The sequence below is a fragment of the Amia ocellicauda genome, chromosome 5 (assembly GCF_036373705.1).
Source record: "Amia ocellicauda isolate fAmiCal2 chromosome 5, fAmiCal2.hap1, whole genome shotgun sequence".
NCBI lineage: Eukaryota > Metazoa > Chordata > Actinopteri > Amiiformes > Amiidae > Amia > Amia ocellicauda.
The window spans coordinates 32,368,278-32,393,024 of record NC_089854.1 but is presented as its reverse complement, the minus strand read 5'-3'; the positions used below and the strand labels follow the sequence as shown (position 1 = coordinate 32,393,024).

General features: G+C 38.8%; 1 protein-coding gene across 2 annotated transcripts in view; it reads right to left on the bottom strand.

Annotated features, from left to right (window-relative positions):
* st6galnac2 (ST6 (alpha-N-acetyl-neuraminyl-2,3-beta-galactosyl-1,3)-N-acetylgalactosaminide alpha-2,6-sialyltransferase 2) overlaps window positions 1-24,747 on the bottom strand; it is a 32,591-nt gene that overhangs the window by 5,434 nt on the left and 2,410 nt on the right. For both annotated transcript variants that reach the window (XM_066704818.1, XM_066704821.1), the window contains exons 2-6: window positions 11,799-11,862; window positions 8,681-8,849; window positions 6,983-7,145; window positions 6,237-6,375; window positions 4,899-5,002 (exon numbers count right to left, since the gene is read on the bottom strand). In XM_066704818.1, coding sequence (XP_066560915.1) covers window positions 4,899-5,002; window positions 6,237-6,375; window positions 6,983-7,145; window positions 8,681-8,849; window positions 11,799-11,862 — 639 coding nt within the window. The remainder of the gene's footprint in view (window positions 1-4,898; window positions 5,003-6,236; window positions 6,376-6,982; window positions 7,146-8,680; window positions 8,850-11,798; window positions 11,863-24,747) is intronic.

Below are 24,747 nucleotides of genomic sequence, written 5' to 3'. Positions count from 1 at the left end.
TCATCTACTCTAGAGGCTGCTCCCCTTCGACACTCTCCGCGACACCCATGGACATCTCAGACCACCACTTAATCTCCTTACTCCCCTTCCTCTCAAAGACCCTCGAGCATGCTGTCCACCATCAGCTCTGTGCATTTCTTTCCCATCACTCACTCCTGGATCCTCTGCAATCCGGCTTCCGCACAGCTCACTCCACTGAGACTGCTCTCTCAGTCCTCATCCTCCTCGATCTCTCTACAGCATTTGACACTGTTGATCACTCCATCCTCCTCTTCTGCCTCGCTGACCTTGGAATCTCTGGAACTGTTCTCACCTGGTTCTCCTCCTACATCAACGACCAGACCAAGTGACATGGCGAGGTTCCTCATCCACCCCCACATCTCTCCTCACAGGCGTACCCCAAGGCTTCGTCCTGGGCCCCCTCCTGTTCTCTCTCTACACTCACTCCCTCATCATATCTCATGGTTTCTCCTACCACTTCTACACAGATGATGCCCAGATCTTCCTGTCTTTTCCCTCTTCTGACCCTCTCACATCTCTTCCTGCTTGTCTGCTATCTCTTTTATCATAATTCTTGCCTTGCGTTACTAGTACTTCCCCTATGCTCCCTTTGCCTTTGACTGTGACCTAACATCTTGTCTGCACTCTGCTTTTATAATCCAGGATGTAAGACCTTCTATTGTATTCACTTGTGTAAATTGGAACTTGTAAAATGTATTATGCTTCGAATTTCACTATGTAAATTTGAATTTGTAATGTTTTATGACTTGTACTGAACTGTATTTTTTAACTCTGTATTGTGCTTATATTGTAATTCGCCCTGGATAAGGGTGTCTGCCAAGAAATAAATAATAATCATACTCACCTTAATTAATGCTGGAATTAAACTAAAATGTTAACCCACCCACTAATAGAAAACTACAAAAGTTGTCGTCAGTGGCAGATTCGTGTTTTGGAAGATGCTATTTTCTCATAAATGTAACTGCTAGGATCTACAGGTTTGTAGCTTTCCATTAGCAGGTGGGTCAAAATTTGGATTTAATCCCTCCCTAAATCGCACATAAAAAACTCAACTTTCTTCATAGCAGAGCATGTTTTAAAATGTCTGATCAAAAAGGTACAGATGTATTTCATAATCATCCAAAAGGACATATAAGCTGCAGGCTGATGAGGTTTTGGTGGATTGTATTCTTCTTCATTTTGACCATTAAAAAGGGATCCTTAGCATTGTGGTTTGATATCAATATTAATTGTTCTTATGCTTATGTCTCAAGAGTGTGTTTCTCCATATTCATTTAAATACCTTTATAAATTGAAAGTGCCTACAACACCTCCAGTCAGGGCCATTTCTAGCCTTTTGGGGCCCCTACATTTGGCAGGATTTGATTCTCTCCCCTCACTTATTTTCCTAATCAATTGTTTTACAATGACATACGTTTAGTGGTTTACAATTTTTTGCCCCATGCTTACTCATAGTCAGCAGCACCCCATCATGTGTAGTCTGAAGTCTGTCAGTCAACAGAGGTCCTGACTGATATTTATTACACATTTTGCAAGTTTAAATAAGTCTATCTAGACCAGGGGTTCTCAAACTTTGTCAAAATGAGTTTTGTTTCAGTTTTTTTTTGTAATGCTATTTTTGCACCAGATTGCCATGTTATTGGTTATTCCAACATTATAATTTGGTCACGTGCCAATCCTAGAAGATTTTTTTTTTTTTTTCTTATTTTCTGCCACACCCAAAATGATAAGGTTTGTAGGGCATAAATCAGGGGTAAGTTTGGCCTCCGGAAAAAAAAATTCTAAGCCATTAGATGGCGGGCCATAATATAATCAAAGGCTAATTTAAGAAATTGATTGATTAAAAAATGCCACTTGAAATTGCGACAGACTGTTACAGAATGTCTAAGGAATCACTGCTTCTTTGTTACACACTCACAGCATAACTTATTCTAATAATAATTTGACATACTTTACATACTTTTAGAATTATTCCTTGGCATCAGTGATCCCCCTCCTCACATAGCCTACATCATAGCATTTTTGTAATGGTTTGGGTGCTGGAGGTACACTATTACGTTGTGTGCAGAGTGAGGTTAGCTAGATGCTACGCACTGTACCTTTTAGCTAGCTAGCAAGAGAAAAATGCCAAAAAGTCTAAAGATGAAAGTTACCAGCAAAAATAGAGCATACAAAGAAGAATGGAAAGACAACTATGCATTCATCCTACCTGGTTTCATTAATGCAAAGCCGGTGCGTCTTATCTGCAATGAATGGTCGCTGTTTGCAAGGAATATAATATTAGACGGCACCACTAGACGAAGCATGGCACCTTCAAAGTGGCATTTCTGCTCCACACAGAGGCACGAAAGCGCAAAACTGAAGCACTAACAGCAAGCTATGTACACAGCAGCAGGATCCTAGTGTGAGGCCTCACAGCTCAACAGAAAGTGCGTCCCTAAAAGCGTCTTGGGTGCTCGCACGACACAACAGGCCCTTCACTGACGCAGGTTTTCAAAGAGGTTATGGTGAGTTTTGGAGGAACTGGCTACTGACACGTCGATGGATGGTATCACTGCCTCAGTGAAACAGGTGTCCCTCTCTGCGGGGTCCGCTACCCACTGCATAGGGGCGCTGTCGGATGCTGTGCAAGGAGTTATTATCAGTGATCTCAGTCAGGTCAATTACTTTTCCCTAGCCATTGATGAGAGCACGGACAGCAAAGATGTAGCCCAGATGTGCGTCTATGTTAGATATTTTGATGGAAAGCAGTTCAGGGAAGAGCTGTTGTCTCTTATTCCATTAGAAGGGCACACCACTGGGGACATTATATTTTCAAAACTGGAAGAGTTGTTTAGGCTGCATTCATTGTCATTTGAGAAGGTTAGCCTAATAATTACAGATGGGGCTCCTGCTATGGTGGGAAAGCACAGAGGTCTGGTGAGCAGAATGAAGGAGCTCGCCCCCCAAATGCATGGACTGCATTGCCTCATCCACCAGAGTGTCCTTTGCACCAGGCTCAGTGGTGAGCGCTACTGGATGAGTTCAAGGCGTTCCTTAGATTGAGCAAGATTAGGGCAGCAGCTGACCACCTTGCCTTTCTGGAAGACAAAAAGTTAATGACCAATAAAGCATTTTTAGTGGATATATTTGACCACCTAAACCAGCTTAACCTGCAGCTACAGGGTAGAGGCAAAACCATAGTGGACATGGTTGAAAAGCTGGAATCATTCACTTGGAACCTGAAGTTGTTGGCACCAGAACAAGTGACAGAGCTGATGGTGGACTTCATCAAACAGCTACGGGCCAACTTCACTTCTAGGTTTGAGGACTACTCTATCCCAAAATATATATTTTTTTTTGTACGTCACAGTGCGACCAATTGGAGACTTCTCCTCCCTGGTGAAAAAAACTATCCCCTCGTTGGATGAAGCTGCATTTGAGATGGAATTAATCGATTTCCAAACAACCTCCCTGGTCAGCGATGCACTCAGAAGTGCGGAATCTGTGTGTGCCTTTTGGGTGGCATGCTCAGAGGAGTACAGCACAATCAAGAGACTCACATTTTATGTGCTGACAATGTTCCCGTCCACATATACATGTGAGTCAACCTTCTCATCAATGAATGTGATAAAGACGAACGAGAGGAATCGATTGATGAATAAAAACCTTGAGAACTGCCTGCGGATTAAAGTGACATCCATATCACCAGACATCCAAAAAATCGTGACCGATGGGAGATGCCAGTTTTCACATTAAGTGAGTAATAAGCCTGTCGTTATTGTATTTAATAGCCAAATTGTATTTTGAATGTAGTTACTGAATTTCATGTAATTGTTTATCCCTAATGTAGCCTACTGTTTGCTCTGTCATTTCAGGAGCATATGCACCACCACCCCTCCGCTGGGCATTCATGATCAAGCAGATTCATCTTTTTTGGTGCTGATTTTGTTGTCATTGTTTTTCATAAAATGAACCTGAATTTGCTTTGTTACAGTTCACATGTGTGGCGCCATGGCCCACAGTCACATATAGGTATAATGATAATAAATATCAGTTTGAATGATTTACTGAACTGGTGTTCTTTTTTTCCATACCACATATGCCAGCTATTTCAGAGGTCTGTCAAGCAAGCAACATAATTTTTTGAACTTCGGTCAGAACTGTTTTTAGAATAAAAACTAAATTCAGCTCGAAATAAAGCATTGATGCAAAAACGAACTTTCTTGCATTTTTATTTTGTATGCAAAATGGCTAAAACATCTGATTATCAAAATAATCTGGCAGGCCAGATATTATTGCTGGCGGGCCAGTTGTGGCCCGTGGGCCGCCTGTTGCCGACTGCTGGCATAAATGATGATGTTTGATTCCATGATACCCTGGGCACAACTTGCTCATTAAAAACATTGTTTTTTTTTTAAACCAATAACGGTGATCATTTATGAAAATAAGTTATTGAATATATCTTCGATTTATTTATATTTGTTTGCTGGGGGGGCCCCTAGCGGCCGCTTATGTCACTTATGCCTAGAAACAGCTCTGCCTCGAGTGTCATACTTGCGCTGGGAAATTGTATATTTGGCAATTAATTTAGTTAATATTATTAATTAAACAATACCCAATACTCAATAAATTGAATATTTAGTCTTCTGTAGGCAGAAGGAATGTTTAACAAACTACCAAGGAATGAATTAAAAAATAACTAGTATAATTTTACAAATACTTAGTCACCGAATAACATTTGGAGACAACATTTGTGAACACTGACTACAGCTGAATGTATCACTGCCACTGTGTAATGGTTGGTTGGCAAAATTAACACCGATCCTGGATTGAGGGTGTGGTTCTGGTATAGAAAAAGGATAGAAGACGTGACAATACAGGCGTATACAGCTTACATGTCCCATTGGTCATGACCCAAGGGAACAGGGACACCCTGTATCGCTGAGTTTAGCATCACGTAGTCACGGATGTCCGAGGGGATGAAGATGTATTGGAGACCCTGGGGGAAAAAACACAAACAGGAAAGGGTCAGCGACTGCAAGTGTTCGCAAACTGGGCAGAAGTCAGATGTGCAGATACAGAAATAGTGGAGCTGCTGATGCAGTTCAAGCAGCAATGAAAATGCAAAAAAGATTTGACTAGTGCAGGGAGTTACATGCCAGTACCAATAATGGAAAATTATCTCCAAGGAGCCACTTATAAGTTGGTAAGTATGTCGATGGGTTACTGTCCCTTGGAGAATCAATAATAAAACTATTTTAAAAAGCCAACAATTGCTTGGACATATAGTACAGAATAAAAAACTAAAACTGGATTACTGGGAAGTGATATGTACCAAAATTATCACTTTTGATCACTTTAAAATGACTTCCCATCTTTACAGGCTTAATAAGCAGGAAAACCCATCAGTCCAGGAAACTGGACTCTGATTGCTCCATGGAGTTGCTATGCACAGTCAGACGGGTGGTTTTCCTCATTTGTAAAGCCATTCAGAATCTTTCAAAGTACATCTTTAAAATTAAGGAGAAAGAATAAGAAAACCCTTTCACATTGGCACCCTAACGGTGAGTGACTGGAGATTGAACATTCAGGATACTCGCAACAAATTTTGTTGTGATCTTGAGATGATACACTTTTACAACAAACCATTTTGGTTTGCTATAAAACCTCTTAATTTAGTTTATTTTTTTAATCAAATTTAAGAATTCAGGATTTTCAACACAGGAACTGACATCAAAAATATATACGCTACCTGCTTCCAAACATCTCTCTCAATGGTTTTCTTGCACAATTTTTGTTTGATTGTTTTGGTTTTGAATCAAGGCTTAAAATGGAATACATTTTCGAAGTCTTTGAAAGTGAAAGTTAACCCATAAGAAGCCATGGTGATGTGTATATACACATCACAAACTTTTACAGGCTTGACAAAAATATATCATCCCCATTTACCAGGCCCCTGAATGTTAGTTATAGTTCACACTGGGATCCTAAGGGTTAAAGTGATCACATAGGCCAAAAAATATTTAAATGCTGGTTTTCAATGACAATTACCCGCTTGCCTCGTCTGAACTAAACCATAGGTATCACAGAAACCAGAGAATGCAACTGATTTTGTCTGTCCACAGTTAATCTGTCATATTGTTCACAGGTAAAACTTTCACAACATGATGGATTACACACACTAATAAAAACTGCAGGACATTGTTCTGGGCCCTGCTGTTCTTTTTGTCTACCTGCTGTTGTGGCACCCTTTCAAAGCCAAATTTCCTGTAGGCAATGAGGGAATTCTTCATGGTATTGGTAGTGAAGCCGTAGAAGGAGATTTTAGTGCCAACGTCCTCCTCAAAACCCTTAGTCACAGCCCCATTTAGCCTAAACCACACACACAAAACATAACGTTCAGTAGAAACTCGATGAAAGTTATATTAAAATATTATAGATTTTTGCATATTGAAAGCATGGCTTTTAAAATGTAGTATGGAAATTGAAGGTTGACAAATTCTCCATCCCTGTACAGTCATTGAAAAAACTAAGATCTCTGTCATTCTCATTTTGAAAAATACCATAGTTACTTTACAATTTCCCTAATTGCTTTGACAATTAATGGGTCATTCAACATGAAGAAATGTGAATTTATCCTCTATGGCAGTGATCTCCAACCCTGGTCCTCAAGAGCCCCTATCCAGCAGGTTTTGGATGTCACCCTTCTATCACCAATCTATTTGTTAAATTAATTTCAGTCATTTAGAAACCATTGGAGCAATCACCTGCATACCTACAGCCTTTCAGGTCAAGACATTTCTTGGTTGAGTTGAATTGATTAACTCCCACGTGTACCCAGTATATAGAAATTGGTGATTTAAGGTGACCTATAAGATTGAATTGGGGCTCCACAGGACCAGCATTGGAGACCACTGCTCTATGGAAATTGACTCCCTCTTAGTGTTGGGCTATTGAGCAGTAATGTGGTGCTACACACCTGAAAACTAAGTCATGCCCGTCGATGGCTTTGCCCTGCTTGGAACCGTTAAGGATGCCCCCGTTGCCCACGACAGCACAGCGGATGCAGTCCCCATCCCAGCCATCCGCAAAGAGCCCTTTGTTTGTGGTTTCATTGAGGAGGTGCAGTGTGGAATTCACAACTGGAACATACAGACACACACACACACACCAGAGACAGGCAGCTCAGTGAGGGGTTCTCAGACTTATAGAAAACACTGGGAATTTACAGCCACCCACAGCCAGCTTGAAAACCCAGACATTAGAATGCAGCCAACTGAAAGGACTGAGTGGACTGGCCGAATTCATGGCACAATGCGGTGCAATATAAATGAGTCTGCTTGATATATAATGGAATCCTTTCAAACGCCCCTCATCGGAGCAGTTATTCACTTGGGCCTAGACCAGATTAAAACCCATACATTTCAAATTATAAGAAAATGATGAGCTAATTATAAGTAAATAACTAGCCCCGTATCCTAGAGACCTTTATTTTGCCCCTAAGTGCAAAACTGGCGATATAGCAGGGGTGGTATTATAACAAAAGTATTAAAACAAAAACATCTTCTATATGATATTTGCAATAAATTCAAGGGTTTTATTTAAAGTATGATGCTTATTTTCAGTCTTTTAATAAAGATGCATATTTTAATAAGGCATTTTACAGAAAGCTACACTAGGCCCTAGTAATGCAATAGTGATTTTGTACAGTATATAAACTTATATAATATTTAATGCAGTTTATTTTTCCACGACAACATCCCTTACCATGTCAACCTAGCAAAATTGTATAAAGAAAAACAAAATTGAAAGGTTTCTACAGTACTGTAAGTTATAAACTTTACTATTTACAACAAAATGTTTTTACAGTATCATGAATGTTTAAATATACTGTATTCTCACAAAGCATTTACTAAATACTGTACCTTCAGTAGCACATAGCATTGTTACTTAAGTACAGTTCAAACAAATAAGAATAAACAATTTACAGTACTGTACCCAATATGAAAGCCTACATTCAGACCTAAAAATCTACAGTACTCTTAACTTGTTGGGCTTAAGTTAAGCAGAAGCTGCACAAACCTCTCACTCTCCATTTCTTTTTATTCTTATTTTGTCTTTTGCACTTTGTTTATTGTGGTTTAAAGAAGTTGTGCTTATTTTAGAATGTGTCTAAATGCTGTATATCTTCAGGAACATAGCCGTCACCCTTTAAAAAAAGTTAAATAGCGTATGCAAAGCCCGACGGCCTGTAGCAGAGATGTTGGTTCAGTATTTAATTGGCGCTATAACGAAATAAGCTACAATACTTATATGTCTGTTTGTTTGGCTTGGGTAGTTGGTGGTCAGATTTCATATTGGTAGACATTTGTTCAGAAAGAATAGCAGGCCGTAAAGGAGGTTGGCAGTATAGCATGGGAGCACTGCACTTATAAATTAAAAAATGTAAGGGGGTACAAGTTGTAAGCTGCCAAATGCAAGTAGGCCAACAGGTTTGATTGGTTATAGGTTGGAATAAAAAAAAAACATTTCAAACAGAGCAGGTATGGCATTGATACATGGGACCTATTTGTGTGTCCTCTACTGGGTGCTATTTGCTACCGTACATTACAAAACGGTCACACTTCAAATGCATTCATATTCAAAACTGGGTGCACCATGTTGGCTCTCTCTGTACCCTCTTTAGGAAGTCCTTTCCAGCCATAGGGAGGGAAGTCTCTCTGAAGTCGCTGCCACTCAGTAGGGCTGAAGTGCTCTGCCCACAGAAACACTGGCACAGTGAAATTGAAGCGCTGCCGCAGCTTGCCATCTGCCTCTACCGTCTGGCGCAGGGTACACGGTCCTGCCTAGAAAGAAAAGCACATCACTGACTTCTTGTCCTTCTTTAATTTTATTTCAGTACTTCAGTAATGGATGTGCTGAAGGTCAAATACTAAACAAGTGTGGTTTTCTTTTGCGAAGCACAGCGGACTGCCAGTATGCTGCTAAAGGTTATTTTGGACATCGGCACATCAGTCTGGAACTGATGGAATTTTATGGCGAGCGCCGCAAGTGTCTAGCAGTGTCACTCCACAGAGCTGCCAGGGCAACATGGTGTGAGAGGGAGAAGACTTTTGAAAGTCTAATATCATTGCCTGCTGCTCATAGTCCCCAGCCCAGATCCATAGAAATCCACTGGGATGCACTAGAACAGGAAGCAGGAAAGGTTTCTCTTCCTGCACAAACTTGCTCTGTGCCATTCATCACGAGGATTGTACAAGGCTGTAATCTATATCTCACCCAAGCAGATTTAACTAGGTAGTAGGCACAGAGGAAAATCTAAGGAAGTAATGCCTAAAAATAAATTGATTAGTTTATTTTGATGTTGTTTTTAAATGTCATATTTTCATGCTATCACAGTGCTGAGTTTGGGCAATTACAATGGAAAATAGAAAACAATCACAATATTATTGTTATTATTACTATCCACGGGTAAGACGTTAAAGGGGAACTCCACCGAAAAGAAGAAAGTCTGTGGAGTGAGCTTACCATGTCCAGCTCATTCCATTTACCAGAAATCAGAGATCGAAAAATAGGTCATGATGGGCGTTAACTCTGGAGCTGCTTTGTTGGAAGTCAATGATGAAATCATTAAAAATTTGAATTTTATGCACGTTCATTTGCTCCATCACCCTATTTTTCCTGAAAGAACCATCGGCTTGTAGTCATAAAAAGTGTATTTCACTACCCAGAACTGTCACTTATTATTTTAGGATTATTTTATTCAAGTGACTGCTGTATAGGCTACAGTGGTGTGCGAACTGCACACATGCAGGGATTCCCCTTTGGAGGGTGATGGGGCTATCAAACGTGCATAAAATGTTTTTTTATTATTATTTTCATGACTTTTTGGACTTTTCCCCCCCCCATTGACTTCCAGCAAAGCAGCTCCAGAGTTACACCCCCGCGTGATGTCATGGCCTATTTTTTCCCCATTTCTGATTTCTGGTACATAGAATGAGCTGGACATGGTAAGCTTGCTCCACAGAATAGGTTTCTACTTCTAGAATAATGAGAAATTATGGATTTTCGGTGGAGTTCCCCTTTAACACAAACACTACTAAACCTAATGACTTGAGTTGCCACGAGGAAGACCAAATCAAGTGCTTCTGCAGTTTTTCCACTATCCAAGAGGATATGATAAGACATCCTGAAACACTGAAAAAGCACACGACGGCTTTTGCTTTTTTTTTTTTTTTGGACATTTAGTACAAACTTGTAGCCATCCAAGTTTATGGAGGTGCTGCATTAAAAGTAATACAGGGTGATCAAATTGTCCCTGTGCATCTGCAATGATTAACAAGAAAGTCATATTCAGGGGAACACAAATCAGTAGTCTGGGCGCCCGGGACTACCAAAGATGAGGACTGGACTACCAAACTTTAATGAAAAAAGCCATATAAGCCACAAAGCCCACAGGACTACTGTGATTCTCAAAAGTATTATATATAGACATGCTTTGCATCTTGATTGGCGAAGCACATGGGGACGAGTTCTGCATTGAATAAAAGCTGTGATTTGCTCGTCACTAGGCTGGGTCTATGGGGGATGAATTGTAGTTCATGATCTTTTCATTTACGTCAAGCCCTGTGGGTCAATTGCAACACACTAGCAGCGTTAGTCGGTAATGCGATGTTGGTCTGAATCATTTTAAAGAATATAATGGATGCAATGCACAGACAGAGGTCCTTTCAACTGACAATTTGTATTATTTTTTGGTTTTAGCTGTGGTGTCAAATGTACATCAGAGTATTTGCCATTTTTCATGAATTACAAATATGTTGTCAAGATCAAAAACAAATATATTTTGTTTGTAAAAAGAAAAAAATGGTTATGAATACAGTTAGAATAGTTTAGTTTCACAAGTTGTCAATACATTGCGATTGATTTTTCATACTTTGTTCCACATATTATGGTATTATCCATAGCTAGTCTACAGCAGGAGTAGGACCAAGTTAATCCCATACTCCTCTAGAGGGCAGCAGTGTTTATTTTGGGATTCATTGCAATGGAGACTATCTTATCACATTTTAACAGACTAAATATAGCTATTAATAAGCATTTTGAAACTGAAACATCACATCTAAACATATCTATGCAAATTTCTGGGAGAAACCCAGGTTTGGTTTAATTTAGATATTCTGTATTAATATTCAGCTAAAAAAACAAAACAATAACATTAAGATTTGTTTTAAAAAGCACTTGTGCACTGTGTATTTTATTAAATATCCTTTTAAAAAGCAGCATTTACCTTGTTCTACTTAATGGCAATATTGGAAATTATCTGTCACCTTGCAGAATGTATCTGCTAGTCTTATTTTGATGATTTAGTTTGAAAAGTCCCTTTTTTATGATATTAATTTTTTCCTCTTACCACAGTATTGACGAATTTGTAGATGAAAATTGCTGCGTGTAAGCAAGGATGTTCTTAGTGGAATTTCGGCAAAAGTTTGGCAGAAAACATTTGACATTCAGGCACTGCATTGTGACACCATGAGATAGTTGATTTCAAATCGCAAAACAAAGGTAACAATGTTGTCCACAATATCTTTCAACTTTGAAGAGCAATGTTGTTTTTATTAACAAAATAAGATGAGACAAGTGCACACGTCTGCCAGTTTGTGGACTTCTCGATCATACTGTATATCCTGACAGCTTTAGGACTTAAGCAGTCAAATCCCTCAGAAAAATAAACAAACAAAATCAAAACTATTTTGTGGCTGGTTGCCATTAAATTAGTGTAGAAGGTTGCTTACCTCTATTTCAACCTTCTTTACAGTTTCATCTTGCTCCTGAAAGGCACTGCGGTTGACCAGAGGTCTGAAAGAGATGTGTGACATTCTTAAAGCAAAAGACCACCACACTCCACCTAGTGGGGTGGTTCTGATGACCTTGTCATCATTGCCATCGTTCCATTAGTCATGGAGTCTAGGCCAAAATAAATGCAAAGGAGTAAAAGCTCTGTACCAATAGGATGAAGAATGTAGAGATACAACTAGCAAGATTTAGAAGTTACTGATAACAATTGAAATATGAAACGCATATATACAACTAATATAAAATGTATTTGCATGAAAGAAAAGCAGAGCGGCCGATATTTAACAATTGCTCAATTTACTAGCCTATATTATTGGTGAGCATCTCTAATTAGGGATAAGGTTACTCTGCATCAGTGGAACTATTACAGCAGGTAACTATATAGTAACTTGATATCTCTGCCAGTATTGTTTGAATATTAAGTCAATAGTCAGTCAGTTAAATTTGTTCAATTTTTTAAAGTCAGGTGAAGGGTTATCTTTTTTAAATAACTGTATCTCAGCCCATCCCTCCCAAACAGAGAAAAACATGCCACATCCCTGTATGAGTTTGAAAGGCAGGCATCTTGGAGAATTATTTAACTGGCCCAGTACTCACTTGCACAATAATGTAGAAAGTCTTTGCCTGTATAGTAATTATAAAGTATCAATAAAGTTACATGACAAGATCCTATAAGAGAACAGTTTCTGCAGTGGCCTTTACAGAGTGTATACCATCCCAGTCCCTTCTTCTCTCTTAGTTGTCAAACTCACATTGGTGCCAAAACTTTAAATCCATACACACTGAATTCTGTGAAATACTGCATTCGTGCCAAGAAAGGATTGCACAAGTTCAAGATATGTAAAGTATTCCCAATAAAGTGACAGTCAGACAGTTTTCAAAATCTTTCCCCAATTTAGCCAAATATATCCTGTGAGTTGGGCTCTATATCCACAGTGCTCATGCTTTTATTTTTTCTTCCCTTCCAAAAGTTTGAGAAAGGGGGATATCTTTCTGAGAATTTCCACTCTTACTTAGTAACTTAGGCTTAAGCTAGGCTAACCGATTTTGATAACAGTAGGTAGCTCACAGTTAATGACCGGCTTTCACCGAATTTATGTATTTTGCATCATGATGGTGTGCACACTAGATGATCATTTAAGAACAGGGGGACACACTTAATGACTGATGTGAAAATCTTCGTCATGGGGATCTCTGACAACCTCGAAATTCCCCAATCTCACAGAAACATGTGTGATCCATCCAGAGAAAAAGAAAACAAACATGGACCTGGACACTAATGAGCTCGCCGCCCATGCAGCTTGTGCATTCATCAATGCGGACAAAACAGAAGCAGAGCGAAAACAGAATGTGAATAAAGATATGATGGCGGAAGGGAGGGCAATATGGCCAGTATACTCTGTTGCAACAGCTGGAGGTGAGCAAAAGATGTGCAACAGTATCCATCCCACAGTATGATCGCATTGTATGCATCAATATTTTGCACAGACCTGGGTCAATTACAGATACTAATTGGTATTTGAATTTGAAAATATAAAATTCTCTTTATATTGGAGTACATTTAGATAACCTGCCCCAAAACTAATTATTTGCATCCCGACCATGCTGTTTATCGTCTCGATTGGTGCAGATTTGTCAGGATGGCCAAACCAGGCAAAATTTGGGATAAAAAAAAAAACATGTATTATGAGCTTAGCTTTAGATACAAAGTATCTGACTGAACTTAAAATACCAACATTGTTCACCTATCCTTCCAATTAGGAAAAATAACAAAACAATTTGGTCAGTTCTTCATACAAGAAAACACTAACAAATAGTCTAAACCAGGAATGTCAAGTCCTGGAGGCCCATATGGTCTTCTGGTTATATTCCAACCAAGCCATCAACTCCTTAACTGGTACAAGAAAATCATTAAAGTGAATGAATTTAACATTTTTCTTCAAAACATTCAAGATGTTTTGTGGGGACAACATATTGACTACATCAACATTTTTTTGGTTATCAAATATAAAACTAAAATGTTTTGGCCCACCGTGATGGTGTAATCCTTTTATCTGTGATTCCAGCACATCAAACTGTGTATGTATTTTAGATCCCATGGCTCATGACCGAAGATAACACCAAGATGACCAAGAAGATAGCTGAATATCTGCTAGCAACACTTGCCGTAAGTCCTAGCAGTTCCACTTAAAACCTTCTGCATCCATTCCTACTAGAAAAACTTTCAAGAAGAGCCTAGACACAGGAAGTCAAGTTTTCTAGCAATTATAAGAAAAACCTTTCCAGAATGTACTCTAAGACTCTGTACCTCACCTCCAGCAGATGAAGACTTGGCTTGCCCACCGTTCCTCAGTTTTTGACAAACCTCAGGTTTCAGGTGTTTGGGATTGAATGGTCATTATGCAAAACAAAATCATGTGTTAATGAAATTTTGAAATATGAGAATTGCATAACTCAACCACGAGTCTTCATCATAGATTAACACACACAGGCAGGCACAACTGAAACACTCACGCTACACATGAATTCTTGCAAATTTAATGCCACACCAGCTGTAAACATACAAGAGGATCATTCCTAGTTCAACAATGCATCACAAACCATGACATTTTCAGTGGCACCTTAAGGAATCCTCATATGCCATTATTCAGAACAGAGCATATAAAGAGCAGACACCTGAAGCACAGAAACCACAACACACACCTTCTGCAAATAACTAACAGATTTTCAGGACAGCTTCTCAAATTAGCTTGAGCCATTCCCCTTTACAGAAGCATTAAACAGAGGTGTAGCAAAGATTCTGGATCTCAAAACCATGACAAGAGGTGACAACCTTATCAAAGACTGCGTAATAATTGATGGTGACATTTATAGGAACCTGATTAGGACAGAAATCATACAAACAGCACTATTTGGGAAGGGCGAGTTTATAGTGCAGTTGTCCCTGTACTGCCAGTTTTTGAGAAAAAACTATGAACTAAACGTTATCTGCTGAATAGGTCAGCGATAAACACAGATGCAAGCTTGTACCGTACATCTGAATGGACACTTCACTTAATCAGCATTCAATACCTGTTTTAAATCAATAGTTGGGGCACAGGCCCCTCCAAATTATTTCCATTGTTCATAGATTTATGTCAAACCTACGTAGAAACATTGTAAATAACAAATATAATTTCTCTTAGATGATCCTTCACCACTACAGCTACAGTAAGCAATTTAGCGACAGCATCTTAAAATCAGTGCTTGCGTATCATTGACTGTATACCTGGCGCAGCCTGCATCTCTGTTGCACATTGTGTGAAAGACCGCAGGTACAGTACATCACACATGGAACAACTCTATTACAACAGGTTCTTCAAAATTCAATTTTTAATGTATTATACTTTACCTTGCTTATATTCAGTGGCAGTATGAAGCACATATATTTTGGTGGGTTTTTTAAGACATATTTTTTGTGATAATGTTTCATTTTTAAATCTTGTTTTGTCTCTCTTACTATCGTTTTATAAGTCAGTGAAAACATGCGTCTATAAAAGGTGTTTTTACTAAAATGTTAATTTAAAGTAAAGCTATTAAATGTTTTTTGTGTGTGTGTGTAATTGGGGTGTATCTACAGCATAATACCGGTCAGTCATTTTACTTTTGGTACTTGATTATTATTTAAGTGTTCAGGCGCTTTCATGCATTTCAATTCCTAAACTTAACAGAGAAGAAAAATAAGTTAGATCTTGTATGTAATAGTACTAACTACAGGTAATGGTGCCTCCAGAATTATTCACATCCTTTATAGACTACAATGGGTTTTAGCAACATAAATAAGTGTACATTCAGTATTTGTTGCAATAAATGAATGACATCAGCAACATTTTCATTCATTCAGTATTGGACTTAATGTTTTGCGATATAACACTATTTATCCAAACCATCAAATTTCACTTTTTGTTATATTGAATTGAGTATCAATACATCTGGAGGGGACTGAACATTTACAATTAGTACAATGTCATTTGCAACTGTGGAGATGCAGAAATGCATGTAGATGTGACTAAACTGTAGTTTCAAAACAAAAATAGTATGTTGCGCGAGGATGCAGAGCAGCATATTCAAGTGTTTTTTTAAAGCCCCTGTAACTGAAGTCTCCCCTGAAGCCAGCTGTAGTATCAGTAGTACCAGCCCCAGTGAGGTTCAGAAAAGGTAGGAAGTGGTGACTCTTTTTTAGGGTGACAGAAGATCTTTTTATTTTACCTGATTGTTCTTATAGTTTGTACAATACAGTATGCACACCATTTTTAAGGGACTTTTTTTTTCCCCCCTATCTCTCTCAAAAACACAGACAAGTTTAATATTGCCAAAAGATCAACTGGCAAGAGAGGGTCCCACTCAACCAGTGTTAGATGCCAACCTTTACACTTTGTTTGGAACCAAGCGAAGATGTTTTAACAGTAACTACGGTCAGAAATACAACAAAAACAACAGAGCAAAACTATTGAATGCGTATGTAGAGCAGTACATTAAAGTACATTTAAAATAACTTGGGATACCCTATAGCTGTAGTTAATACACCTTATACCAAACCTTACAAAAATATATATCTAATGGTACTAACAGTGAGACTCTGACGAATATGCAATTCAGGCTGTTACAAAAAGGCTGAGGAACAATATTAAACCCTGAGAAAGTATTTCCTATAAAGTTTTGACAGCTGGTTTCAGACTAGAAATTATTAAAAGGTCATCCACTACCATCTGACTTGACACAAATAGTAAGTCCCTTGTAATTAAAGATGACATAAGGCCATAAATACAAAGAGGTGTCTGTTTGAAACGGGCTTGCATCATGCTTCGTCGGTGAGACTGGAGGCTGAATCCAAGTAGACAAAAGTCATGCTGAGCTGTGCTCACATCAAATTAATCAGAAGTTGAGGAATAAGCAGTTTCTCCCATAGATAATCTAACATGACTTCAGGCTAGACCACATCAAAACTTTGACCCACCAACAAATCACAAATGGTAAGAAGTGGTACTTTTAAACATTCTAAGTTCTAAATGGTTGAAAGTGGCTTCTGACAATAAATTAAACTACAAATCTGGTGCTTTGGTAATTTGGTCTAGCCTCAAAACTGCTTAATCCTGCTCATTCCGATTGGCAGTCAGTCATAAAAAACGGAGAACTGGAAGTGAAGCAGAATGTGCTGTACAGTGCCTGACATGGCAGTACATGACAGGTATGCCTCATGAAGGAAATATCTAGTCAGTTTTGTTAATCAAAAAAAAAATATATATATATAATACAAACAAATTCCAAATAAAAATATGAATGGAATGGAATGGCTGCCATAGATGTAGAGATGCTGATTTAAGAAAAATTAAGAGACCACTGCACATTTTTTCCAGGGCTGTACGGTGAGGGAAAAAAGTATTTGATTCCCTGCTGATTTTGTATGTTTGCCCACTGACAAAGAAATGATCAGTCTATAAGTTTAATAGTAGGTGTATTTTAACAGTGGGAGACAGAATAACAACAAAAAAAAAATCAAGAAAAACGCATTTCAAAAAAGTTATAAATTGATTTGCATGTTAATGAGGGAAATAAGTATTTGATCCCATATCAATCAGCAAGATTTCTGGCTCCCAGGTGTCTTTTATACAGGTAACAATCTGAGATTAGGAGCACTCTCTTAAAGGGAGTGCTCCTAATCTCAGCTCGTTACTTGTATAAAAGACACCTGTCCACAGAAGCAATCAGTCAATCAGATTCCAAACCATGGCCAAGACCAAAGAGCTGTCCAAGGATGTCAGGGACAAGATTGTAGACCTACACAAGGCTGGAATGGGCTACAAGACCATCGCCAAGCAGCTTGGTGAGAAGGTGACAACAGTTGGTGCAATTATTCGCAAATGGAAGAAACAAAATAACTGTCAGTCTCCCTCGGTCTGGGGCTCCATGCAAGATCTCACCTCAATGATCATGAGAACGGTGAGGAATCAGCCCAGAACTACATGGGAGGATCTTGTTAATGATCTTAAGGCAGCTGGGACCATAGTCACCAAGAAAACAATTGGTAACACACTACGCCATGAAGGACTGAAATCCTGCAGCGCCAGCAAGGTCCCCCTGCTCAAGAAAGCACATGTACAGGCCCGTCTGAAGTTTGCCAACATCTGAATGGTTCAGAGGAGAACTGGGTGAAAGTGTTGTGGTCAGATGAGACCAAAATCAAGCTCTTTGGCATCATCTCAACTCGCCGTGTTTGGAGGAGGAGGAATGACCCCAAGAACACCATCCCCACCGTCAAACATGGAGGTGGAAACATTATGCTTTGGGGGTGTTTTTCTGCTAAGGGGACAGGACAACTGCACCGCATCAAAGGGACGATGGACAGGGCCATGTACCCTCAAATCTTGGGTGAGAACCTCCTTCCCTCAGCCAGGGCATTGAAAATGGGTCGTGACAACATGACAATGACCCAAAACACACAGCCAAGGCAACAAAGGAGTGGCCCAAGAAGAAGCACATTAAGGTCCTGGAGTGGCCTAGCCAGTCTCCAGACCTTAATCCCATAGAAAATCTGTGGAGGGAGCTGAAGGTTCGAGTTGCCAAACGTCAGCCTCGAAACCTTAATGACTTGGAGAGGATCTGCAAAGAGGAGTGGGACAAAATCCCTCCTGAGATGTGTGCAAACCTGGTGGCCAACTACAAGAAACGTCTGACCTCTGTGATTGCCAACAAGGGTTTTGCCACCAAGTACTAAGTCGAAGGGGTCAAATACTTATTTCCCTCATTAACGTGCAAATCAATTTATAACTTTTTTTAAATGCATTTTTCTGGATTTTTTTGTTGTTATTCTGTCTCTCACTGTTAAAATACACCTACCATTAAAATTATAGACTGATCATTTCTTTGTCAGTGGGCAAACGTACAAAATCAGCAGGGGATCAAATACTTTTTTTCCCCCCACTGTATATATGAAGGATGCTATAACACATGCACACACACGCACGCACACGCATGTACACGCATGCACTATAAATACTGTGACACAGTGAGGGTTTAAGTCTTTAACAAGTATGAGGCATGTGGACAACAATTTCAAGGTAGCACAGCTCAGAGGCTGCATGTTTAATTGAATAGTGTGGTCTTTCCAATGAAGACCACAGAGCAAACAAAACTTTATTATTTTTTTTAGTTCTCCCTCTATAACTGGGAAGCCAAGCAATTGTCCAGTGCCAGCAGTCCAGGTTCAATTCCAAATTGAGTTTGTAATCCAAAAGTAAAAGCACAGTATTTTTACTTTTCTCTCCCAAGCCTTCTCGATGCACACACAACCTCTTAGCTGCCCTCCTTGTCAATTTCCACAAGTGGTAATGAGATGACAATTAAAAAAAAAAAGTTTGGGGGTCCTTCTTTTATGCAGGCAGGCCCTGGGTACAAATGTTCCCGTTTATGGGTGAGCAGTGCCAGGGCTTTTGGGAGCGGTCATCTTTATCCCTGGTGTTATAGGCCTAACATCAAGAAAATGAAACATACAGAAGGACATATAGCATTCATCAATAACCTGGCCCCACACTGTTACAATATATACACAAATGTGTGAATATATAAATATAGAAGTGTAAGACCATTCCTGTAATTTACCCCCACCCCCAATCTCCGAGGCTACATCGAAGTCAAAATTAACTACAAAGGGCTCTAAATTCTTTGTGAAAGAAAGTACCCCCCATACCCCCCCCCAAAAAAAAAAATCAAATACAGATGTAGTTTGTAGCTGATCTGAATCATTTGGATTAATTAAAAGATCTTCTAAGTGGTTTATAAAGTGCCAAAGAAATCAGAATTCGAAAAAGACTAATCTTGCAAGACTACAATTTCAGGCCTTTAGGTGGTCACACTTCATGGCCTATAAATTCCTAATGAATTCCCTAACTGGTTCATCATAGACAGCAAGATATTTCAGGCTAATTTGCCGTTTTACAAGATTACAGAGATGTTGAGCAAAACACTCCATTTACAGATTTACAGTCTGAACTATGTTTACCAAGCTTCCATCATCAAAAGCTGCACATTCAACAAACACAACAAGAGAACTCTAAATTTGAATGGGAGCGAGTTTAAACAAAGTGCATTTTGACTAAAAGGGAACAAGCATGAACAAGTATTAAAATCTTCTTTAATAGCAGAGTGTCTGCCGAATGGGAATGAGGAGGTGCTTTGACAGTAATTGAAACTGAATAAAGGAAATGAACAGAACTGGCACAGGTTTTCAAAAAAAGATTGATACGTTTACACTAGATAGTATAAACTATCAAACTTCTACCCATGCTATCACATTGAAGTGTTTTTTGCTACAGGATACTGATGCAATGAATGGCAAAAGCAAACAAGGTACAACCCCATTCACTACTACTGTCATCAACAGAGCCCCTGGTGAATATGTGCTTTGAGATCCTTGGCGGTGAGAAAAGACATCACGCAAGCTATTTTGCATCAACTCAATCCATCATTCTTCAGTCAAATGAGAGAACTACATAACCCATATGGTTATGGGTTTAATACTGGAGTAACCTAGACCAAATTCTGAGAGGCAAGACTACAGTAATAAAATAATAAAATAGTTTGAATTACAGGCCCAGGAAGGACTGGTGGCTGAACACAAACAGAATGACAACCATGGTCAATACAAAATAAACACCTTCCTTGGCATTTATTTATTTATTTTATTTAAATCTCTTCTATCAAGTATGCAATGCTTGATAAACCCTTTCTGTTCCAATATGTAAGCAGGCCTGAATTATAACCAGTCCTGTCAAGAACTTGCAACAGTCAATTGTGCACATTCATTGGAAATCATATGAAACTGAACAGACACCACTGTACCGACAATAGAAATCACTTTCTCCAGCATCTTAAATCCAGTATTCCAAACAGCTTCACTATATAGCTGCCGAACCACTTACTATACACTTACAAATGGCCGACATCCTCTATTCACGTGCCCCATGGCCAGTTTGATACCAAAACCCCGGGGAGTACAGCAAGAACATATTTCCTCATCTTTGCAACTCCATAGCCTCCACTAGGACATCGGAGCGATTGGTTGCAGCGTCTTTACAGAACGCTGGTGATGCGTACTATTTATTGGCAATGCTAATTGTTTTAAAACGCGAATGCCATAGAACAATATAATTCTACATTTATGTTTAGTAGCAGAGTCAATAATATTTTTTCTTCTGAATATTTTTTGTTTGTTAATTTATATACATTTAAACTCAAGACAATCGTGTAAGAAAATATGTATGGCACAAAAATACATAGCTATGGCTACGTTGCATTTAATTGCACTTTTCCCCGCAGAAACGAGACCCAACCGTATTATCCAGGCTAAACATTTAAATGTGACGTTGGTCTGAATATTTGTAAAGAAAATACTGGATGGGGGAGCACAGGTGGAGGTTCGCCACACCGGCACCCCCACACCGCAGCCCACCGCTCCGCTGTACAAGAGCTGCTGTCCAGAGCTGGAGCCCTCAGCGCCGAACCACAGCCCTGCCCGGACACGGTATACTTAATACTTACTATATTAGTACTATAAGTTGGCCATAGGCTACATACAGACCACTATTATATATAACTTCATATTATTCGTACAATATTGCATTACGTTATTTATTTTGGTGCGGTTTCAATTTTATCCACGTTGACCAAGTTGCCAATAGATTTTGTGATCTCATTTTGTTCCATTTACAGTACCATCCATAATTAGTCCGTAGCTGGAGTAGGTTAGTCCCGTACTTAGTTTCCTCTAGAGGGCAGCAGCAATGATTTTGGGGTTCGTTGCAATGGAGACCATTTGTAGTCCGCAGCTGGGGATGAACTTCAACTACCAAGTTCATTGCAATGGGTACTAACCACGGCATCATCTCCAGTTATTACACTGCTTTCAGTGCATTGCAACTGACCCCACGTGTTAACCAGTCCTACCCTTGTTTAAATAGCACACATTCACAACACACAAGTTTGTACAGTCAAGAGCACATTTGTGTTGGCCAAAATGCAGTGCTCTTATCGCAAATGCACACAGACATTGTTTGCGCTTGATTGGGTGTTTCTACAGCACCAGCTGGCTCAGTTACATACAGCACTTAAAATGTAACGCTTATTAATAGTGAAGACATTAAAAGACCATGATTATACCATTAAGGTTCATTATATCACCATGAATGTCTATAACTGTGCTCTGATGAGGCAGTAACCTGGGCAATTATGTTTCTGTATGCGGTGGGAGGTAAACACAAGTGGCGTTTCCTGCACTCATTTTGCATATGAAAATATCGCTGCAGACATACAAACAAAACTAGCCCAAAGTCCAATTCATCACTCGAAGCTGCGGCTAATTTATGTGTGACGTCAAATCAGGCGGTTTAGCTGCATTAGCGAGAACGAAAAACCGTTACCAAAAAAAAAAAAAAAAAAAATGCATCGGGGGTAAACCATGGTAAATGGGTGTATATTATGAAAACATACACTTTCAGTGAAGAAACGAGAAGTTATTTTGTACAGAATCCTGAGCTGTAGCACCTCTTTCTGTGACCCGCAATCCCGGGACATTGAGACAGAACAAGATTTAAAATTGGCTGATAAATTGAAATAAATAAAGGTGTTAATTATCTCTACACCTATGTTAAAATGAATCCGGTTGCTGAATGTCTGCAACAAACAAGTCATTCTGATCAGTTCAACATCCCGCCTCCAAACCGCTGAGCAATGTTTCTGACTGGGAGAATAATTGCACGTTATGGCAATGTAATATAGTATTTACAAACAGAAAGTTAATGACTAAGGTATTAGTGTCAGCATATGAATAAAGGAAATATTATTAATTATAATGAAATACATGCCAAGTAAAATACTGTTTCCATTATTATTAATCTAATTATACCACTCTTTATCGTACATGATAATTATCGCTGTGGTGACATCATTAGGTGACGTCACACCTAATTTGCAACCTACACATTTCTCTCACATCTGTTATTCAATGGTCATGTTATTACAATTGTTTCATGTCACATGATATAATTTCAAAAATAACGTACTGTATGTTCTGTCAGTTATGTGTTTGTTATTCATTTTGCAGATACAGTGTTCTAGCTGCCAGCGATGGTACCACAACTCGTGTCTGGGAATGAGCAAGAGAGGCTTGCTTCTCTAATTACTAATACAATAATATATATATTATATATATTTGTATTAGTAATTCTCTGTGAGGATCAGGTGAGATGACATGATATGCTGCATTAACTATGTACAATAATTTTTCTGTGAAAATCCATGATTTTTTTACCACTTTAAATGCAATATTATTTACTTTTTATTTCTATTAAATCAAAGTAGAATTGTGATTCAAAACTAAGGTTGTAAAACTATGCCAGACAATTTTAGAATAAATCACATCTATTTTGACGTTTATGTGGCAATCCCAGAATTAGTTATCGATTATTTTACTTAAATGGCTATTAGTGAATGGCAGAATGTTAGAATATAATATTAACATTACCTCCATAGTTGTAAGAGCTAAGTAATTATTAGGTTAATTTATCTCAGTTAAGTAGTCCGTTTCAAAGTATCCCAGAATTACAACAGCCCCCCACCGCGAACACGTATGATGTCACGAATACCTGTTGCCGCCATGTTGGAGGACAAGTGAAGGGATTTGCAGGTTAATGGTCTTAGTTTGCTGTGCACTTACGAATGTGTGTGATTCTGTTGTGCTTTTCAACTAACTCAACAATGTAATCAGTGCTTGTCCTAGACATTTCTGTGTGTAAATATGGAAGTATATGTTCAAACTCATAATTATTTCTGTGGAAAAAGCTCATGGCAATTTACCATGTCAAATTTTGCAATCAACTGCTCATATCTGGAAATGCAAGTTTCTTTGTCACGTAACAGTTTCGCTCTATTAATAATAATAACAAAAATGTTTATATGTCTTCTTCCTCTCCTGTATCTGATGTCAGGGACTATGGGGTTGATTGTTCTCCACAGCAACACTTTCACAAGAAACATCTGAACCAGTAACATCACTTTCACTGTCATCTGCCATTGAACGCCCATTTACACTATTGAATTTCCTGGTGTGAGGAATCCAAGTTTGCTTTTAAAACGGTCTATCAACAAATGTGCTTTTTCCCATCTTATAAGCAACTGATGTGAATAGAACTTACAGGACATATTTAGAAACTATAAGTACATTAATGTAGTGTAGATTCGCTCAGCCAGCACTTCATCATCACGCCCCTCCCCCAGGCTGCCCCCCAGCCCAAACGCTGTGCCACCAGAATAAATACTGGACCCCCCTGGCCACCCTGTTTCACATAGTCTGAGTGGTGGCATTTCCAGACAATGTATAGACCACTGGCACAAGCTGAGCACCATAAACACAATAATAAATTAATCTCGGTTACCAGACATGGGCGGAGAGGCCAACTGCTTCTTTGCTAATCAAATTAGACGCTGATATTTACATGATAATTATATAATGTTTAACCATTTGCTGTTTTTTTTTTTCAAAAGTATGGTCCTGACTAAAATTTAACGCTCTATTACACATTTATATTTTTAATTGTAAAAATATCTTATTTTTTGGGGAAGATTGGGGCTCTCTGTTAACAAATCAATCATAAAATGTTTCACTAATTCCACCCCATCCAGAAATTATGTTGTTGCCTCAGGGCAACACTGCGCCATTGGGGTACTAAAACCCCAATAGCTAATTCTTTACTCTGTTTGGCGTGTTACTACAATTGAGAAATCTCAAAATCGTCAAATACCTCACTATGTGTGAAATTTCAAGAAGCAGTTGCTGGTGGCAACACATTTCCTACT